The 17,238-nt window shown below is 53.1% G+C and overlaps 1 protein-coding gene and 1 long non-coding RNA gene across 6 annotated transcripts in view; both read right to left on the bottom strand.

Annotated features, from left to right (window-relative positions):
* ALG10B (ALG10 alpha-1,2-glucosyltransferase B) overlaps positions 1 to 16,492 on the bottom strand; it is a 192,327-nt gene extending 175,835 nt beyond the window's left edge. For 2 of the 5 annotated variants that reach the window (XR_007921273.2, XR_011379075.1), the window contains exons 1-2: positions 16,063 to 16,377; positions 14,882 to 15,079 (exon numbers count right to left, since the gene is read on the bottom strand). Coding sequence is in view for 2 of the 5 variants with exons in the window: in XM_002712677.5 (XP_002712723.3) it covers positions 9,970 to 11,022; positions 14,882 to 15,079; positions 16,063 to 16,245 (1,434 nt within the window). In the remaining 3 variants the exon portion in view is untranslated. Of the gene's footprint in view, positions 1 to 9,443; positions 11,023 to 14,371; positions 14,761 to 14,881; positions 15,080 to 16,062 lie in introns of those variants that run through there. The other 3 variants (XM_002712677.5, XM_017343275.3, XR_011379074.1) reach the window with 3 other exon arrangements.
* On the bottom strand, positions 3,435 to 8,157 carry LOC138843905 (uncharacterized). Its single transcript, XR_011379076.1, has 2 exons — positions 3,883 to 8,157; positions 3,435 to 3,731 (listed from the first exon to the last, which is right to left on the bottom strand). It is a non-coding gene; the product is annotated as an uncharacterized lncRNA (long non-coding RNA).
* Positions 16,493 to 17,238: the final 746 nt, after the last annotated feature.

Genomic DNA, 17,238 nt, shown 5'->3' with positions numbered 1-17,238 from the left:
GCCACCTTCCACGCAATGCTGTGTGGCCCCCACGGCATTGCCAACGCAGACCCTGTGCTCCCTTGCTTCCTCAGGGACGTGCTCTGTAGCCAGCCGCCAGAGAGGGGCTGGATGCTGCCGGGACAGCCAGACAGAGGCAACAAGAATGCCCCTCAACAGAAGCTTTGGGGAACCATGTTGTCGGTAAATATACAGAACAAATCCCACGTGATTTAGAACTGCGACGTGCAAGGTGTGAGCCATGCTCCAAGTGCAAGGACACTGAAGTGTGCAGCGTGATCCCATTCCAGCTTCCTCCCTCCCGGCTCTCCTCAACGCAAATGCATCTGCTCAAAGCTAACCAAGTTCAAAGACCCTCAGCGTGTGTGCTACACAGGGGTATATAAAATGGCCTAAAGTGTTGGACAAACTACTGGAAAACATGTCCAAGACTGCCATCTGCTGTGGAAGTTGGGGTCAGGCATTTGCAAGTAAAATGAGCAAAAAGAGGTTTGAAGGTGGTCTCCTGGCAATTTAGCTCTCTCCAACCTGCTGTGCAAAGCGGGGGATCAGCAGGATGACTTGTGGGCTCCCTGAGTGTTTCCTCGGCCCCTGAGTCAGTGGTGTCTGAACCAACACCCCTCCCCAGGCCCCCGGCTCTGCCCTGGCCTTTGTCCTCCGTCTTCCAGGGCGTGGTCTTCCCTCTTTTCCTGCAACAGTCGGAAAGTGCTGCAGCCCAGCATCCCCCAGCTCCTCTGCCTCTGGGTGGCCAGGCTGTGTGTGTGTGTGTGTGTGTGTGTGTCTGTGTAGGTGGCCAGGCTGTATGTATGTGTGTGTGTGTGTCTGTCTGTGTCTGTGTAGGTGGCCAGGCTGTGTGTGTGTGTGTCTGTGTCTGTGTAGGTGGCCAGGCTGTGTGTGTGTGTGTGTGTGTGTGTCTGTGTAGGTGGCCAGGCTGTGTGTGTGTGTGTCTGTGTGTGTCTGTGTAGGTGGCCAGGCTGTGTGTGTGTGTGTGTGTCTATGTGAGGCCAGGCTGTGTGTGTATGTGTGTGTGTGTATGGGTGGCCAGGCTGTGTGTGTGTGTGTGTGGGTGGCCAGGCTGTGTGTGTGTGTGTCTATGTGAGGCCAGGCTGTGTGTGTATGTGTGTGTGTGTATGGGTGGCCAGGCTGTGTGTGTGTGTGTGTGGGTGGCCAGGCTGTGTGTGTGTGTGTCTGTGTAGGTGGCCAGGCTGTGTGAATGTGTATGTCTGTGTGGGTAGCCAGGCTGTGTGTGTGTGTGTGTGCCTGTGTGGGTGGCCAGGCTGTGTGTGTGTGTGTGTGTGTGTGTGTGTCTGTGTGGGTAGCCAGGCTGTGTGTGTGTGTCTGTGAGTCTGTGTGTGTGTGTGCATGTGTCTGTGTGGGTGGGTGGCCAGGTTGTGTGTGTGTGTGTGTCTGTGTGGGTGGGTGGCCAGGCTGTATGTGTGTGTGTGTGTCTGTGTGGGTGGCCAGGCTGTGTGTATGTGTGTGCACGCGTGCTAGGAAGGAACACACATGGACAGCCTCATGTGAGACTGACTGTTGCTGAATCATTAGCTATCACATGTTACATTCCCCTACACTGCAAAGAAGGAGAGAAGCCCAGCCATGGATTACCAGGTGGGGCTGAGTAAAACCCTCCGCTTGGTTCTCAGATGTCTCCTCTCCCTGCTCTCCCTGGCCAGGGATGAGGACATTTGGTACTAGATCCATTAGACAGAGAGGCATCATTGCAGTTAAGTCCATGTTAGCCTAGGTTTTTTCATTTAAATTTGATCATTGTACCACAGCTTTCAACACTGATAGGCTGGGTGCACGCTGTGGCGCAGCAGGTTAAACCCCAGGCTGCAGCACCAGTACTGGATACGGGGGCCAGTTTGAGTCCCGGCTGCTCCACTTCCAATCCAGCTCTCTGCTATAGCCTGGGAAAGCAGTAGAAGATGGCCCAAGTCCTTGGGTCCCTGCACCCTCGTGGGAGACCCGTAAGCTCTTGGCTACAGATTGGCGCAGCTCTGGCCATTGCAGCCAATTGGGTAGAGAACCAGTGGATGGAAGACCTCTCTCTCTCTCTCTCTCTCTCTCTGCCTCTCCTTCTCTGTGTATAACTCTTTCAAATAAATACATAAATCTTAAAAAAAAAAAAAAAGAAACCAGTCCTAAAAATGACAAATACATTTTCTCTGATATCTGATATGGAATACAAAACAATCAATGGATAAGAATGAAGCTGACATTTTATGCTTTGATTATTGTCTATAGCCCTTGTCTTTACTGCTGTGGAACAGGGGTCTTTCTACTTTTTACTTGGACATTATGGTTAATAAAACACTAAGCCTATGATTATAAAGTAAATTTAAAGTATGTTATTGAAAAAATTAAAGGAAAAAGAAAAGGAGGGGAAAAGGAGGGAGGAAGGGAAGTATAGTTGTTTTAGAACTGTATCCGTGAAATACACAAAACCCGTTCTCCTTGTTAACAGAAATTTTTAAAAATTAAAGGCTTGTTAGTCAGAGTGGGGGGGGGGGCAATCCACCCCTTCAGTTCAGTCCCCAAATGGGATCAACAGCCAGGGCTGGTTCAGGGTGAAGCCAGGAGCCAGGAGCCCCATCTGCATCTCCCACCTGGGAGGGAGGGAGGCACCATGCACTCGGGCCACCTTCTGTTGCAGACTGGCAGGGAGCTGGATTGGAAGGGGAACAGCCAGGATTCCAACTGGCACTGATAGGGCATGTCAGCAGCCCCCTGCACAACACCAGGTCCGCTCCTGGGTTTCCTGCTAGCATTTTTTCACCCAAGGTACCATCAGATGGCCACCGGCTACAACTACAAAGACGACGACGCATGTAGGGGACCACAACAGACGTCCTTATTCCCAAAGGCTACTAATCCAACCTAAACTATTTTTAGGGACTTTTCCTTCTAGTTTCTCAGGGCAAAGTAACCCCGGCAACCTGCCTATCTGTAAGCAGAAATCCCACACATGATGCAAGTCAGTTATAATCCAGACGTGGCTTCTGGGCAGAGAGTGACCAATTTTTATCATGGCCACTCTCCCCCAGACTAACCAGAAGAAAGTCCATCTGGAGGCAGCGAGGGACTGGACGGGACTCGGTACTTGCAGAGCACACCGGTGCTGGCGCAGCTGTTCTGGAAGGCAGAGACTCCAGGCTTCCCACAGCCATAGCCCAACAAACCACACCCCTACCGGTTCAAGGCGAGCAGCCGGTGATTTACTGCCTTCCGTTAGTCTGAAAATCAAGGGAGACGATGAGGACACAGACTAGCGGCTGGCACCCACGACAGACACAATCATTAGTCCCAGTATTTCAAGAACACAGAGGAAGCTTAGCACCGGGTGGGAGGCAGTGTGGAGGAGACAACCAAGTGTGAAGACACCAAAACCCACAAATTCACTGACAAACAAAATGAAAACACCCAAACTGTAAAAAGGCAAATGAATCTTTTATTTTTATCAAGAATACATTGAGTCAAAACCACAGATTTAAATGACACAAATTCTCAATATAATTTTAGAAGTCATATAAGCAAGTCGATTTAAGAGAACAGTATTTAACAAAACATGAAACTCAAAAGCTTCTGGAATGTATATTCATAATCCCTTAAAATAAACAGTTCTTCAGGAAGAAAATACCCCATAGACGAAAACCAGGGCTGAACTAACCTAGCCTTACATGCTGGTGACCTACCACACAGCCCACCCCACCTTACACACCGGTGACCTACCATACATGCCGGTGACCTACCACACAGCCCACCCCACCTTACACGCCGGTGACCTACCACACATGCTGGTGACCTACCATACAGCCCACCCCACCTTACATGCTGGTGACCTACCACACAGCCCACCCCACCTTATACGCTGGTGACCTACCACACAGCCCACCCCACCTTACACGCCGGTGACCTACCACACAGCCCACCCCACCCCACCTTACACGCCGGTGACCTACCACACAGCCCACGTTCCTGTGGGCCTCAGTTTTCTGACCTATAAAAGGTCATTGTGCACTACAACTTCCCTTTGTAAAATGTGACACATTTCAGAGTGGACCCCGGCCCCCGGCTGCACAGCAAGGGCAGAGGGGCGCCCAGCTGGGCTGCGTGGGCCGGGATTGCTGTAATCGTGGGCATCCGTGCTGAGCTGCCTTGCCTGCAGAGCAGTTGGCCGCAGCGCTGCCCCGCAGGGCTGCTGGGACAGTTAAGTGAGGTAACACAGCCAGAGCACTCGGCACGGCGGCTGGGAAGTGAGCGCCGGCACAGAGTAAGTCATCGACTAGAGTCACAGGACACAACACTGACTGTCTTCACTTTCCCTCAGCTTTAAATACTTCAGGAAGCATTCTGAATAGCACAATAATAAACAGGACCGGAGAACCGTAAAGCTGGAGACTGAAAAAACAAAAACAAAAAACTAAAACTTTGAAACGCAGCACAATACCGCCCCCAAGTGGCCACGACATTAAAATTTTTAGTTTGTGCCTCTTAAGAGGAAAAATGATTTCAGATAAAAGTATAACATTTTATGAATTCAAGAAATATAAAAAATAAATTACTGTATGAGGAGTACTCCAGCAGCCAGACGTCACCATCCTCCCAGGACTCTGAGCAGTATCACACCAGCCTGTCCCTGTCAATCAGCCAGGATCGTGACAGCTACTGGTACTGGTATTCTTCCTCCCTTTCTTCCTCATCTTGTTTGTAACACACACACACACACACACACACACACGGATTCATCTGAACTGAGCGGATCGGCTCCCATGTGAAAAATCAACACAGGATTGTCTACTTTTCTTTTTGGAAACACACCCTAACTTCTTTTGATCTCATAGTGGACTGACCTAAAATTAAATTAATTAAAAGTTTCAATTAAAATAATATAAAGATATTATTAGATTACTTCACTGTGAAAGAGTTTCTTATCCTAGAAGTAAAAACTCTGTAAATTTAGTGAACTCATGGATCCATACATATATCAAAAAACAACAACAACAAAAAAAAAAACCTTCAGCCCCTCACCCCTCCCTTTTCACTTTAATATCCCCAGCAACACAAAGCTGAGTATGTTGGAAACATCTGCCGTCAACATCAGGTGTGAAAAAGAGACCCAGAGAGGTTATCAGAGGACAGGAAAACGCAGCCTCGCAGAAAGAACCCAACTATGTCTCATTAAGTCCACCAGTTCCACTGTTATTAAAAGTTAATGACTGGGCTGGCGCTATGGCTCACTAGGCTAATCCTCCACCTTGCGGCGCCGGCACACCGGGTTCTAGTCCCGGTCAGGGTGCCGGATTCTGTCCCGGTTGCCCCTCTTCCAGGCCAGCTCTCTGCTGTGGCCCGGGAGTGCAGTGGAGGATGGCCCAGGTGCTTGGGCCCTGCACCCCATGGGAGACCAGGAGAAGTACCTGGCTCCTGCCATCGGATCAGCGCGGTGTGCCGGCCGCAGTGCGCTGGCCGCGGCGGCCATTGGAGGGTGAACCAACAGCAAAGGAAGACATTTCTCTCTGTCTCTCTCTCTCACTGTCCACTCTGCCTGTCAAAAATAAAAATAAAAAAAGTTAATGACTGAAGGTTATTTATTTTCATTAAGTAAACAGCAACAACTTTGAAATCATATCACACTATGAATACAACATATATTTATATGTAAATAGATGTACAGCCATTAAACACTACAGCAAATAAGAATTTCTCACACTGGGTCCTACAAAGGGTTGGGATGCTTCTCCTGAGGAAGCACGGTGTACTTCCAAACACCTGCCACGGGGATTAGCATATCTGCCTGGGATACTTGCCTCACTCTGTTCCAACAGCTGCATTCAGAAGAGATTTACAATACGTGTGGTATTTCTGAATGTTGTAAATAAATGACAGTGGGTGACTGCTCTATAAAATAAGCTGGGCCCATGCCAGATACCAACTAGAGTCAGAACAAACACTGTTCTCATAAACACCAAAGGACAAAACACCAAAGTGCTTACCTTACCGATTCGACCCGGGAACTGCTCGTTCCCACGCCAAATGCTGTTCTGCAAGCCCAGGGCTCCTAAGTTCTAGCTAAGCCTTCATTAGAAGAAACACGTTCGTATTTACACCCCACGTCTTGTTTCACGTTCTTATGAAATACTCATTGCTCCAAAGGTAATAAACGCTTTCTAACTTACTAAACATGAGTTTCTTTGTATGAATATGGATTTGCTTTTTAAAAGTGGGTCCACAATAATAGTCCACCATTTAGGGGATGTAAAACAAAACAAAACAAAACAAAACATGGTGGACCCTTTCTCCCCGTTCTTTAGACAATTATAAAGAAGAGATTGTCAAGCCAAGTCAAGGTTAAGTTCATACTAGAAAAACATTGAGCTATTTGTTTATTAGAAACAAATTACATTAAGCTATTTCTCTTAAGGTATTTTATGACAAATACATTCCAGAAATAACCCTAAGAGGAAATGAAGGCCAGAAAGCTAAAATAATCTCTTCTCAAAATGACATGCTGCATTTGAACTCAGGATATGCAAATCATTTAGTGCCTCATCAGACGCAGTTTTTACGGTGGGTGAGCACTGAGGGGAGAGACAAACATGAAGAAACACACAGTGCAAGGAAAACAGAAACGCTACCTACAGATAATGCTCTCTAAAACGTTACACACATCGGAACGAGTTCAAGGTGACCGAATACAGAATCTAAACAGTTCACCCATTTGATCTTTCCATGGCATTCTTTGAAATAATGCAACCCACAGAATCCAGAGAACCAGAGCGCACTGAGCAGACTCTCTAGCCGGGAAATGCATTTATCTTTTTCAGTCAACAAAGCCAATCAAGTCTAATTTTTTAAAAATTCACGACAAAAATATCTACTTGCCAACTCTTGAAAAGTTCCAGACACGACAGTAACTCAGAATGTTTCTAAAAGCCAGAACCGAAAGGACCACCTGGCTGCTGCCTCGAGTGCACTGATGTCACAAGGGTGAGCGTGTGGTGTGTGTGCAACCAACGAAGACAAATGACTGCTGTGTCGCGTGTACGTGGCTCTTACGTCACCACTATCTATCACATCTTGGAAAACTCACCAGCCACACAGCTATTTCCCAACTGCCTAAGAACATAGAATGAAAATATTTATTATCCACTTGCAAGTATTGAGAAGCATCCCTGATTTAAAACAATAGTGAAAAAATGAATAGCACCTTTTAAATTCATGGACTAGCTTTATGAAGGATTGAGCTTGCTTGCCTGCGAATATGGATTTCCTCTAAAATCTCATAGAACAGCAGGACTCAAGACTCGAAAAGGAACTGGAACAGTCATCCCCTTGAACAGCAGTGTTTTCCACACACGCACTGGAACGGTTAATTCATTTTTGCCAGACGAGATCACAGCCAAAGCTTTTTCCTCTGAGAAATTTTACCAAACACAAAAAATTCCTTGCATGAATTGTATCAGACAGGAAAATTGTTTTATCTGAAAATTTTTTTCAAGTTTGACTTTCTAAATTTAGATCTCCATTATAATAAATTCATGATGAAAGCCCAATTTCTCCGAGTACGCATTCTCATCAAATTAAAAAGCGTAAGTCAGGGTGAGACACACTTGTCCCACAATCACTGCTAGGACTAGTGACTGAGCCTGCTTTCTCACGGCTAAGAAGGCTCTGCATGTACTATTCAAGACTACACTTGCAGTTTTCACCGGCACACAACTTCATATTTACAAATGCAAAATACCTGCCACACCCACTCATCATCCAACAGCCAGAGAAAGCATAATCCAATGTTGGGGGGAGGGTGGTTTGTTCAGTTGTCATGTTTTTAAAAGCTGTGAACTGGAGCCGGCACTGCCCATATGAGCGCTGGTTTGAGCTCCGGCTGTTCCACTTCTGCTCCAGCTCTCCGCTGTGGCCTGGGAGAGCAGCGGAAGATGGCCCGAGTACATGGGCCCCTGCACCTGCGACGGAGACCCGGCAGAAGCTCCTGGCTCCTGGCTTCGGATTCGCGCAGCTCCAGCCGTGCAGCCATCTGGGGAGTGAACCAGTGGATGGAAGACCTCTCTCTCTCTCTCTCTCTCTCTCTCTCTCTCTCTGCCTCTCTGTAACTCTGCCTTTCAAGTAAATAAACACATCTTAAAAAAAAAAAAAGCTGAGAACATAAAACTAGGTTAAAAGATGAGTTTTACAGTTCCAAGTTTATGTATCAGGGTGACATGCTGAAAATAATGTTTTACTGAAACTGAATGACTACTCAATGAATGCACTAGGAACACTGGACACAGAAGCCAAAAACTAACAAAAAAGCAGTCCTACTATAGAACTTGGTCCCTCATTTACAAAGCACGAGCAAATGATTGCTCAACTCCCCTTCAATTCCAACACCTTTTAAGATAATGGTATAAAATACCAGTTACCTTTAGCTTTAAAATACACGACCTCAGAAGTCACTTTTTTAAAGTTCTCATAAAGTTGTCTTTAGCAATGTCACTAAGACTATTATCTCCTAAAGTCTTCCGAGGTCTATCCTAACATGTCCTTTGGTAACTGCAGCAGACTCCGAAGTGTTCCACAGAAAGGTTATCTACCCAGACCTTGCGATTGCCACCTCATCTGGAAAGTCTCTGTAGGTACAGTTATCGTCTCCGCGTTAGGTCACCCGGAGCAGGGTGAGCCCCACACCCAAGGACACTGCCCTCGCAAAGAAGACAGAGAGGAAGGCTGCGAGAAAGGACAGTGGAAGAGACGGCAGTGATGCGTCAATCAGCCAAGACCACCACCAGAAGCTAGGAGAACTTCCAGGAGGATCCGGCCGTGACGACACTCCGAGGTCACACTTCTGGCCTTCAGAACTGGGAAGTACTCTCAAGTCAGCACGCGCTGGTGGGTGGTCGTTCCAGCCGCCCCAGGAAACTAACACAGCACTGTGTTGCGGAAAGCAGACCCTTCCCAAAGGGGTGGCAGTCAACGCTAACTATCTTTGGCCACCAGATTTCATATCAGGAGTCAGGGGAGGGGTCCCACCACTCTCAAATTGTAAGCACAAACCAACAATCTGATTCCTAATATATATAAAGGTACTTCAAAAAGTCAACAAAAAATTTATTTTGGGGCAAAAAAACTAAAAACCATGCAGAGCTTTTTCCTATGAGCATTTTCCACAAACTTCTTAAAAAACTCTCCGATGAGCCTCTAACTCACCCTTTCCTATCTCCACAGTCTATTCTGACTTAGGATCAAGAATATATGTATTGAGACACTAAATAATTTTCAATCAAGAATATAACCTGATCATACATAGTATTTTTCACTCTGCTAAATCTTTCAGAAGAAATAAATTAGTTATTTGCACGCTATCAATGTCCTCAACTTTCTTAAACTTGTATATAAATTTTCCAAGCACTTTGGCCTGCAATATGAGAGAGAGAGATCATGAGAGAATTGCAAACAATTTTATTTTTCCATTATTCAGGCTTCACTTTGAGGCAGGCTTGCATTTTCTCATTACTTAACTTCCCTGGTCCACTGTGCATTTTAAGCCGCATGTGAAAACCCTTTGTCTCTTGACCAGATTCACACAGAACGGCCGTAATTCTGACACAAACTGAACTCATTACATCCAAGAGAGTGAGGGCTCCTCCGAGTGGGGCCATACGACGACACAGGATTCCAGTTCACACTTGGACGAAACATAAATGTGCTTCTTCATGATAAACTTGTCCAAGATGAAGCTAAAAACTAAAGCTGGCCCTCTGAACTGGGCACTGCTGGGTACCAAAAATACTACAAACATTATCTGACTTTAGTTTCAAAGCAGCATGAGTGATCTCAGCTCCGCCGACCCCTAAGTCAGACAAAAAATCCTGATGGGACCTCCCGACTGCGCCTGGAAGCAGCCTCCCGGCTTCCACGTGTCAGCTGTGCGCCGTGTTCAAGTCCGCTTGCTGCCAAGGCCCCCTGGCGTCACCACATGAATCTCTGCACGTCCGGGCTGTTGGGCCACTGGAAAGTCTTGTTCAGAAAGAGGTGAAAGGTGAGGAAGTTCACCAGGACGTAGCCGCCCAGCTCGCAGGCCAGCCGGGACGTGGGCGGCAGCGGCAGGTGCAGCCTGTACATGACGTAGGGCAGGATGAAGTAACGGAACTCCAGCAGCTTCTGCGGCACCGTGACGGCCGCCACGCACGCGAAGAACGCGCAGTTCCAGAACACGGATCTGGCCTTGAGCGAGTCGGCCACGCTCCAGGCGGCGAACAGGTAGACGGGCACCAGCAGGTACTTGACGGCCGCGTGCCTCTGGAAGACCCGCTTCCACACGTAGAACGTGTAGTGCCTGTTGTCGGCCAGCAGGTACTTGTGCGCGTAGGTGAACCTCCACACCAGGAACACGGAGAGCAGGGCGAGCGCGCAGAACGCCAGCCGGCGCCGCCACGCCAGGCCCAGGAAGGCCCGCGCCCGGCCCGGCGACAGCAGGTGCGGCCAGGCGAAGGCCAGCGTGAAGCAGAAGAAGTAGAAGAGCTGCGGGACGTGCAGGCAGGCCTCGTGGCTGCTGCGGTCGCCGACCACCACGCCGCCGTTCACGGCCACGAACACGCAGAAGGCGCCGCCGAGCAGCGCGTAGGGCCAGGTGAGCCGCAGCAGCGCGCCCAGCGCCTTGGCGGCCAGCACCTGCGCGCCCACGAAGCGCAGCAGCCGGCGCAGCTCCGGGCAGGGCCCGCGCGCCGCCGGCCGCTCCTCGCGCTTCTTCTGCAGCTCGGCCTTCCAGGCCTCGGCCAGCCGCTGCGCCAGCACGCTGCCCGCGCAGAAGGCGGCCCAGGCGATGTTGGTCTGGCGGAACATGAAGCCGCAGAAGCCGAGCAGCGCCGACGTCTTGTGGTGGCCGTACAGGCACATCAGGTAGGCGAACAGCGTGAAGAACAGAGAGCCCGCCTCCGTGTAGTACAGGAAGTTAAAGAAGTAGAGCGTGGGGAACACGGCCAGCGTGACGGTGGACAGGATCCTCTGCACGCTTGAGGCGGCCTTGGGGGGAGAGGGAAACACGGTTAGAATCGCTGCCGAGCCTCGGCCGCCGGCACGTATGCAAACCACGCACTGCTAATTTCATGTCTGGCCTCGCCGAGGGCGCACCGTATATTCGGGAGGAAACACTGCCCGGCGCTTTTCAGTGACACCCAGCGGGTTCCAAGCCGCTAGGAGAATGCGCGTGTGCGCCGCGACATCCTGAACCATCCAGTAAAGCGCAGAGGCGTCACTGAGCGCGAGACGGCGGGCTGCTTGGGGGGCACACGGAGCCAGCCCCGCCAGGAGCGCCAGTCCTGCGGGCGGGGCCCGACCCCACCACCTCCTGGAAAGCCGCGCCCGCCGGGGCCCGACCCCACCACCTCCTGGAAAGCCGGCACTGCGCCCGCCGGGGCCCGACCCCACCACCTCCTGGAAAGCCGGCACTGCGCCCGCCGGGGCCCGACTCCACCACCTCCTGGAAAGCCGGCACTGCGCCCGCCGGGGCCCGACTCCACCACCTCCTGGAAAGCCGGCACTGCGCCCGCCGGGGCCCGACCCCACCACCTCCTGGAAAGCCGGCACTGCGCCCGCCGGGGCCCGAACCCACCACCTCCTGGAAAGCGGGCACTGCGCCCGCCGGGGCCCGAACACCCACCACCTCCTGGAAAGCCGGCACTGCGCCCGCCGGGGCCCGACCCCACCACCTCCTGGAAAGCCGGCACTGCGCCCGCCGGGGCCCGACTCCACCACCTCCTGGAAAGCCGGCACTGCGCCCGCCGGGGCCCAAACCCACCACCTCCTGGAAAGCCGGCACTGCGCCCGCCGGGGCCCGACTCCACCACCTCCTGGAAAGCCGGCACTGCGCCCGCCGGGGCCCGAACCCACCACCTCCTGGAAAGCCCACACTGCGCCCACCGGGGCCCGAACACCCACCACCTCCTGGAAAGCCGGCACTGCGCCCGCCGGGGCCCGAACACCCACCACCTCCTGGAAAGCCCACACTGCGCCCGCCGGGGCCCGACCCCACCACCTCCTGGAAAGCCGGCACTGCGCCCGCCGGGGCCCGAACACCCACCACCTCCTGGAAAGCTGGCACTGCGCCCGCCGGGGCCCGAACACCCACCACCTCCTGGAAAGCGGGCACTGCGCCCGCCGGGGCCCGACTCCACCACCTCCTGGAAAGCCGGCACTGCGCCCGCCGGGGCCCAAACCCACCACCTCCTGGAAAGCGGGCACTGCGCCCGCCGGGGCCCGACCCCACCACCTCCTGGAAAGCCCACACTGCGCCCGCCGGGGCCCGAACACCCACCACCTCCTGGAAAGCCGGCACTGCGCCCGCCGGGGCCCGAACACCCACCACCTCCTGGAAAGCCGGCACTGCGCCCGCCGGGGCCCAAACCCACCACCTCCTGGAAAGCCGGCACTGCGCCCACCGGGGCCCGAACACCCACCACCTCCTGGGAAGCCCACACTGCGCCCGCCGGGGCCCGAACACCCACCACCTCCTGGAAAGCGGGCACTGCGCCCGCCGGGGCCCGACCCCACCACCTCCTGGAAAGCCGGCACTGCGCCCGCCGGGGCCCCACCCCACCACCTCCTGGAAAGCCGGCACTGCGCCCGCCGGGGCCCGACCCCACCACCTCCTGGAAAGCGGGCACTGCGCCCGCCGGGGCCCGACCCCACCACCTCCTGGAAAGCCGGCAATGCGCCCGCCGCACACCGCGGACCCCTGGCGCCAGGAGCCTGCAGGCCCTTCCTTCCCCGCGGGCAGCGGGCTGTCTGGAAAAGGCCTCCTTTAGGGCGTCCTGGCAGGCGGCTCCAGCTCCGAAGGTGTGCTGTGTTCTAAGTTTTTATTTAATGAATGCATTTTTTCAGATACAGATTTAGGAATACAATGGTTCCTTCACCCATACCCTCCCCCCACTCCTACCCCACCTCCCTCCCCCTCTCCCATCTCCTTCTTCATTCTGCTTCATTTTTAGTTTGACTTTATATACAGAGGACCAACTACGTGTTAAGCACAGATTTCAACAGTTTGCTCACTCTCTCTCTCACACACACACACACACACCATACAGAATACAGTTTGAGAACAAGATTTGCAGTCGATTCTCATAGTACAACTCATTAGGACACAGGTCCTACATGGGGAGCAAGTGCACAGTGACTCCTGTTGTTCATTTAACAATTAACACTTTGTTTATGACATCAGTGATCACCCAAGGTTCTTTCCATGGGCTGCCAATGCTATGGAAGCCTTCTGTGACCGGAGACTCCATCGGTATTTGGACACAGCCATAAGCAAAGTGGGTGTTCCCTCCTCCCTTCAGAGAGGAGTACGTCCTTCTTTGATGGCCCTCTGAAAGTGTTCTCATCTCCTTAAATTGTATCCTCCACTTACTCTGAATCAGCCAATCACAGCACGTCATTCCCGTGAGCAAAGTCAGGGTCTCTCCGTCACCCACCGAAGTTCAGTCCTCTCCACCACGCGTGAACACACCCAGGACTTCCGCCCTTGCTCCCCAGCCACACACCGCTGTCCTCTGAGGTCCTGCAGTTCCAAGCCTGCTGCTCAGTGCCCACCCTACAGCCCGATCTGATCAGCCAGAGACAGCTCTGGTGCCATCTTCCCTGGGACCCCTCGGCCCGCCCTCCCACTCAGGCTGCTCCAACGCCCCTGTGCTCCTGGTCTTTTACGCCTACCTCCCTCTCATGGTCACCACTACTGAAGCCATCTCATCACTTGGTAATGATTACACTGAATAGTACATCAGGTACTATTTTAAACGCCTTCCATTTATTAAGCGGCTTTCCTCTTCCTAGCTGTTCCAGGAGGTGGATTCTATTTCTATTCCTATTTAATACTTGAAGACAGACAATCACTAAGAGTTTAAACCTGCCCACAACTAGGAAGAAGCAGGGCAGAATTTAAACCCAGGCCATATACTTCTAGCACCTCCCCTAAGGAAAAAAAAAAAAAAAGATCGATTCATTTCAAAGAGTTGTAGAGAGAGAGGGAGAGAAAGAGATTGCAAGATCATCCATCTGCTGGTTCACTCCCCCAGATGGCTGCAAGAGCTGGGGCTGCGCCAGGCCACATCCAGGAGCCTGGAACCTCACCCATGTCTCCCACATGGGGGAGGAGGGGGCAGGGCCCCAAACACTCTGGCCATCTTCTACTACTTTCCCAGGCACATTAACAGGGAGCTGGATCAGAAGTGGAGCAGCTGGGACTCAAAACAGCACCCTTATGGGATGCCAGATTGGTAGGTGATAGCTTAACGTGCTGTGCCACAATGCTGGCCCCAGGCTTGCACTCTTAAATCCCAGCAAAATTCCTCAGATCGGTTATATTTCTCTCTCTCTCTTTTTAACATTTAATTATTTATTTGAAAGGCAGAGTTACAGAGAAGGCGGGGGGGGGGGGGGAGAAGGTCTTCCATCCACTGGTTCACACCCTAGGTGGCCACAGCGGCCGGAGCTGGGCCGATCCAAAGTGAGCAGCCAAGAGCTTCCTCCAGGTCTCCCACATGGGTGCAGAGGCCCAAGGACTTGGGCCATCTTCTACTGCTTTCCCAGGCCATAGCAGAGAGCTGGATCAAAAGTGGAGCAGCTGGGACTCGAACTGGCACCCATATGGGATGCCGGCACTGCAGGCAGTGGCTTTACCTGCTACGCCATAATGGCAGCCCCAGTTCCATCATTAATGAAGACATGAGTTCCACCAGGAAAAGAGGCTGTCTCACGTGGAAGATGCTGAGTAAGCAGGTGAAATAAGATAATGGTAAAGATATGTTTTCGACCAATCTCATACAGCTCACTCACCGTAACTGTGGGCCTGACTGAACATAAAGCCATGAGTTGTCCTGAAACATACCTTGTGTCTAGGTTGCACCTTGCGGAAGAGCAAATACAGTAAATAGAAGTTGCCGACACTGAAGAGAAGGTTGACAAATCTGAGCATCCCAATGGAGCACACGACGTGTTCCGACCACCCGAAGATCCAAGTGGCGGGCTTGACCACGCCGACTGACACCAGGTATAAGCCGGGCAGCGTGGTAATCATGGGATCCCACTGGAAAATGAAAAGTTAGACACTGAACCAAAGCAGGAGGGGGCCTCACAGCACAGACGCCAACTAATCAAGTCTCCCCTGACCGGGAGTGGGAAGACGCGACTCGACCTCAGGGTTAAAGTCCTCAGCAGACCACACGTCTTGGGTGTCTTTTCCTTATTCTGCCCCAACCTTGACCCTGTTTTGTACAGTATCGGTAATCAACAGGCAACAACTTAAACTCTGTTCCTATTTTTCAATGTCTGCTCTTGGGACGGAGTCCGAGTTGTGAAAGGCATGGAAACAAGGCTTGGCACCCTGATGGGCTTAGGGAGTTTGGTTCAAAGCTGCTGAGCGGAGGCAACACGCACTGAGCCAGGAGCTGTGCTGAAGCCCCCTATTTTCCCTGGCAGCACCCCCTGGAGTGGCTACGCGTGGGACGGAGAAACCCCAAACTGGGAAACATGCCAAGGTCACGCAGCCAGCAGCCGACAGCGCTGAGATTCAGACGCAGGTCCTTCTCTCTGCATTTCCAACCAGCACCCTGCACTCACTGGGTCACCGACGGACGAGGAACGAAATGTTCATTTCTGTACCCGACTAGAGGGGTGTGTGGTCAAATACACATTCAGACACGAGGCGCCGTGGCTGGCTGCGGTTTACTGGGCCACCAGGGGTTCCCCCTAACGCCCGGGGACGGAACCAGCGCGCTGTCACTCCACGATGCTCAAAACACCCCAGACAGAGCGCGGTGACGGACAGATGAGCTAAACCACGCCATTTCCTAGGACCCGACCGGGGCGGGGGGCAGACCGGGGCAGGGCCCCTCAGCCGCTGGGGGCGCCGGGCGCGCAGTCCTGCGCGCGTCTCCACCCCCGTCACTGTCACTGCTCCCTCGACCCGCATCTGCACCCCAGATCGCGCACAGGCGCGTCACCCCGCGCCCCTCCGCTCCGCGGCGCGGACGCCAACGGCGCGCCGCCGGGCCCAGGGCGGGGACGCACCTGCGAGAGGGAGAAGCGGCCCTCGCAGTAGCGCTGCGCCTGCGGCAGGTGGAAGATCTCGTCCATGTAGGGCTCCCGCAGAGCCCGGCTGAAGGCGGAGAAGAGCAGGCAGGACACTAAAAAGGTACAGCTCAAAGCAGCCGAGAAGTAGTAGCCCTCCAGCTGCGCCATCCCTGCGCCCATAGCCCCTGCGCAGGAGCCCACTGCCAGAAGAAATAAAATCTCAGCCTCCAAACCCGGGCTCGAAATGGGCGCGCAAGGCGGGACTGGCCGGACGGGGCTAAGCAGCGCCGGAAGGCAGAGGATGCCGGGAGCGCGCGGGCCCGGAAGGGCCGGGTCCCTGTTTCCGGAGTGAAGACTTTCAGTAACGGACCGGACTGTCGCCCTGTCAATCGCATGGCCCGCGGCGCACGGAGTGGTCGGAGCCCCTGGCAGGGGCGGGCCTCGGGATCCGCCCGCGCGGGATTCGCGCGGCTTCCGTTCGCTGTCGGCTGCCGGCTCCCGTCGCTCACCGGAAGGTGGCGGACGTGCTCCGCGTTTCTAATCCCCCAGTTCCGGTCTCCTCCTGCAGGGAGCCGAGTAACTCGAAGCCTTCGGTACCGCCGGGACGGTAGCTTCCTGGCTTCTGGAGCGTTGGTTGTGGGAGCCGAATGAGCCTGGACCTTGACCTGGCTCCTGCCATCGGATCCGCGCGGTGCGCCAGCCGCGGCGGCCATTGGAGGGTGAACCAGCGGCAAAGGAAGACCTTTCTCTCTGTCTCTCTGTCTCTCTCTGTCCACTCTGCCTGTCAAAAAAAACCACACACACACACACACACACACAAACAAAACAAAAAAAAAAACAACACTTAAGGAGGGAGCGGATTCTGAGGTTCAAAGATCTCTGTTTGGAAAGGTGGATTTTCTCCCAGAGGCGCTCTCAGCGCGCGCAGAGGGCCAGACCTCAGTGTCTGGGAGTTGGGAAACCCTTCAGTTTAGGATTCGGGGTGTTTCAGGCAAATCCGGCTGTTAGCGTCCTGTTGTGTGCACAGGCCGTGGAGACGTCGCAGGATGCCTGTACTCCGAGGCTGGGACTTGGGGGCAGGAGGTGAGGGGCGTCATTTAAAGCATGCAGAGGGTACATCACGTCTCGTGACTGCCTGGAGCGTGGCTGGCGATGATCTGTATCGGAATGGGC

This window comes from Oryctolagus cuniculus, chromosome 9, assembly GCF_964237555.1.
Source record: "Oryctolagus cuniculus chromosome 9, mOryCun1.1, whole genome shotgun sequence".
Lineage (NCBI taxonomy): Eukaryota > Metazoa > Chordata > Mammalia > Lagomorpha > Leporidae > Oryctolagus > Oryctolagus cuniculus.
This window is presented reverse-complemented; position numbering and strand designations above follow the sequence as displayed.